Raw genomic sequence first — 4245 nt, forward strand, 5'->3', positions numbered from 1 at the left:
TTTCTTTGAAGTTCTTGTGTGTGCTGAAAGTAAGAGACGTTCTTCTTCTTCAAATGCTGGTCTATACGGGTTGCTGCCTTTCATATTCTCAAGTGCTGAGAAGTTTATTAGTCAAGTTCAAGTAAAATAGTCACAATTGGTCTCTCGTATGCTCTTTTTACTAGATAACTTAAACAAATTATCTAGCTTAGTAATAAGCTCGAACTCGACTCGTGTTCGAAATAAAATAAAATTAAAAAAACTTAAACATTTAATACTTGACTCAACTCAACTCGATTACATCCTTTTCCAAACATAATGACGACTAACTTGCATTATTTGAGATGATCATATGACACAAAGAAAGTTCTGTAGTTTCAACTTTCAATGCCCACTGCAAACCGTCACAAAATTTATGATTTGTTTTTTTGTTTCTTTTTTCTTTTTCCCCTCCAATAGAGAGTGGGTTAGGAATATGTACATATCGGCCAAATGCAAATGGCTTTATGCAAAAGTCCAATTTCCCATTTGTTGAATAAGACACATCAACTAACGTATTACTGCCATTCCTCCTTAGACCTAATCCTTGAAACTGGCTAAAGGATAAACTTGAACCTCATCTTTTTATGTTGAACAATTCAATTTAAGAAATTAGAACAAGTGAAAAAGAAAGTGCAATGACGAAAGTGTTGAGCCATTTTGTCAACTGGTTCATAGAATTTGGGATTAATTGCCCTTTTTTCCTCTCTAAAAACTTCATCTATTAGTCAAGATCATTAAAATGACAGAAATACCCTCAAATAAAAATACGAATTTAAGAAATAAAAAATTAAAATACTAAAAAATATGAGCTTTCTTTTGGTGGCTTTTTTCTTTTTAAATTCTTTTAAAAACTTTTTAAAATTTTAGGGTATTTAAGTAAATTTAGTTTCTAAACCGGACCACACCGAACCCAAAATTTCAACAAAATGAAAAATTGACGTAACAAGACTAATTGAACACTGTCACAATATTCAAATAAGATAACATTTCTCTTCTAATATTATGAGAGAGAAAGAGAGAGGATTTGTAATTTTGTATGATTAATATGTTTTAGAGATGATTCTCTAAACATTATTACATCCAAAGCTTAGATGCGAGTGTTTAAGAAATTTGTCTCTTCTTGGCCACTAAACTAATCAGGACCCCAAAAATTAATTTTTGTTAAATAATATCGTATGAAATTTATTTATGAGCAATGTTAGAATCTAATAAAACTCTCATATTTTGTCCATCAAAATCCTAGGTGGCAAAGGGCATATGGCTCAAGTTAATGTAAAAGAGCATATGGCCCGAGTTGATGGCAAATGACACTTTGCCACCTAGGATTTTTGATGGGCAAAATGTGAGGGTTTTATTAGATTCTAGCATATCTCTTTATTTATAGTAAACCTTATCCTTAACCTTAATCATCTTCCACCCAACACAACCCTTATATTTGGAGTAATGATATAAGGACTAGAGTTTCTCCTACAGTCCTCTCAAATGTGACGTGGCTTTTAAAATCACCATTGAATTTGAGAGGATTATTATTAAATTTTAAATCTGATCTATTGATGATTTTAAATGCTACATAACATTTGGGAGGAGTTTAGGAGGACTATGTCCTCCTTAATATCATTACTCCTTTTATTTCATCAAATTCTGTTTTCTGTCATCCCTACTATTTGTTGTCCTTTGTAGCATTTGACGGAGATGTACAACAATTAGCTGCCTAAATTAGTTAATGTTAAAAAGACTTTAGGTGACTTATCTCCTCATAAATAAGGAACTTTACTCAACCTTCCTCAATTATCGTTGTTTTTGCAATTACTCCATTTAACTTTAAAAACTTTCAATTTAGTGTATTTATTCTTCATTTTTTTTTTTAATCTACTAGAATTTTTTGTTAAATCATGTCAAAATTTCCAAAATACTCAGTTTTTTTTTTTTTTTCAAAGATTCAGTATGTGTATTTTTTTTGCGAATTCCATTAAATCCTGACCAACGCCTAAATTCTTGCCTCTGTTAAGATTTAACGAAAAATCAAATCCTAACATGGTAAAATTGAAAAATAAATACACTAAATTAAATTTTTTTTAAATTTATGTTTAGCGCAAATGTGACGGAAGTTTAGGATGGATAATTGACGTTTCCCTCAAATAAATTTTGACATCTCTAGCCACTTACTCGAGCTGATAAACTTCACACGAACTCTCTCACATTTGAATACCTAATTGCCGTGAATTAACACATGCCCAATCCATACAAGTGCTAAACCATCAACTTAAGCAATGCCCTCTTTTTTTTTTTTTTTTTTCTTTTTTTTGTTCATTAACCTTGAATCCACTCAAATAATCAACAAAAATTCGTAATGAAAACAATGTGTATATTAATGTTTAATCCATGTGTAATTTGTATTAACTATAAAAAAGGTACGAAGTAATCACAAATACAAGAAAAAGATTATAAAAAAGAAACAAAGAAAAAAAGTGACCCATGTGGATGTGGGTCCCCCCCCATGTATCCTAAATCCTAGCACCAAAAACGACATAACATACTCTCAGACACGTCTTCTTCTACCAAAGCTTCACACCGTAGTCACAATCCTTTGAAATAATCTTGGCGTCCGCCGTTAACTTATCTACCGTTACGTCACAGTCCACCTTAACGGTTATCGTCCACGTCTTAACGGACCCCACCTTGATCTTCACCGGCACTCTTATTTTCAACTCCAACGGTACCTCCCCCTGCTTCTGCGCCTGCACCAACGAGTTTTTCATCGTGCCCGTCAACTCGATCCCTGAACCCTTTAACGCCGTCCGAAACACCGTCACGTTGTTCGACGGCTGGTAAAACACCGGCAATACGCCGTTACACAGCCGAACGTCCGAGTAGTAGACCTCGACGGAGCTGTCTTTCCGGTAGTAGATCCCGATCTTGTCGTTGGGATTGTCGGCTCTGACGGTGACGTCGAACTCCGGCGAGACCGTCAGGACCGACGTGGTTGTCGCCGCCGCCGCCGTGAGATTGAGGCCGCTTACGGTGATGGCGTCGATGGAGTAGTTGGGCGATTCGGGCTTGAAGACGAGGTAGAATATGCCGGCGGCAATGCCGACGAGGATGAGGAAAACGACGAGGAGGCCGAGGAGCCAGCAGAGGCAGAGGCAGCAGGGGCGGCGGTTGATTTTGCGGCGAGTAAGGCTCTGGAAGCGGCGAGCGTTCTCCGGTGGGGGGACGCGGTAGACTTGGTCCTTGGGAATGTGGATGACGTAGGTCCCGGGCGGAGGGACCGGCTTATCGGAGTCCGGCGTGGAGGGTTTGAGCGTCGTCTCAGAGGTCTCGGAGGAGGTTTCGTCGGCTCCTGGTAGGGGCGAGTTGTGCGGGTGGACTCGGTCTGCCATTTGTCCGAGTTGGAAAGAGTGGGGGACAAATTGGTCGAGATGTTCGTTATCTGTAACAATTTCAACAAATAAAATATAAGAAGACAGCTAGACTAAAAGGATAGCAAAAAACGCGTTGACCAATGCAAAGAAATTACGTAATTACGAGTGTGAACGGGGGGTATATTTGGAAAAACAAATACAGCGTGCATTTATTCAGTTCTTAATTAATTACCCTGTGATTCCCCTCCGGCCAGTTCACCACTTCTTATAAAAGCAAAAGCAAGGGTAAAATTGTAAAAATAAATATGAATAGACAATTTTACCCTCTCCAGCCTCTGAATTTACTATTAAAACCTCAAAATTCGTATTTGTTAGAATATAAGTAAATAAATTTGCCCATACTATTACTGCCTCTGGAAAGAATACCCAACCCATGATTGAAAAGATAAAACCCTAAACACCAATAATACCCCATAACTCCAATCATATCATCCAATTGTTTGTTGAGATCTTTAAATTCAATTACAATTTTACAAAGCTACTGTAAGCACAAAGCAGGGACAGTAAGTAATCTGAGAAACGTGAAGAAGAAGAATAAGAAAAACACCAAGAGTTTGATCGATTTACCTGAATGAATGAAGAGATATGGAGATCTCCAAATGGGGAAAGGTTTCAAAACTGTGTGTAGTTTCTGCAGAATCGAAGTGAGAAAGAGTCCTCCTGGATGGGCTATTTATGTGAAGAAGAACAAGTGTGGGGGGGTGGAATGAGTAAACAGGGAGAGGGTTGAGTAAACACAGAGAGGGTTGTGTACAGTCCATCGTTTGATGTCTATTTATATGAATGAAGAGCCTCCAGCCCA

The 4245-nt window shown here is 37.4% G+C and overlaps 1 protein-coding gene across 1 annotated transcript; it reads right to left on the bottom strand.

Annotated features, from left to right (window-relative positions):
• Window positions 1-2383: 2383 nt before the first annotated feature.
• Window positions 2384-4245, bottom strand: LOC132163964 (NDR1/HIN1-like protein 13). Its single transcript, XM_059574352.2, has 2 exons — window positions 4011-4245; window positions 2384-3451 (listed from the first exon to the last, which is right to left on the bottom strand). The coding sequence occupies exon 2, from the start codon at window positions 3399-3401 to the stop codon at window positions 2577-2579; it is 825 nt and encodes a 274-aa protein (XP_059430335.2). The 5' UTR covers window positions 3402-3451; window positions 4011-4245; the 3' UTR covers window positions 2384-2576.

The sequence above is a fragment of the Corylus avellana genome, chromosome 8 (assembly GCF_965113065.1).
Source record: "Corylus avellana chromosome 8, dhCorAvel1.hap1.2, whole genome shotgun sequence".
In the NCBI taxonomy this organism is placed as follows: Eukaryota; Viridiplantae; Streptophyta; class Magnoliopsida; order Fagales; family Betulaceae; genus Corylus; species Corylus avellana.

Excerpts from the sequence above, each read along its gene's own strand:
- LOC132163964 (XM_059574352.2), bottom strand. The coding sequence starts at position 3,401 with ATGGCAGACCGAGTCCACCCGCACAACTCGCCCCTACCAGGAGCCGAC.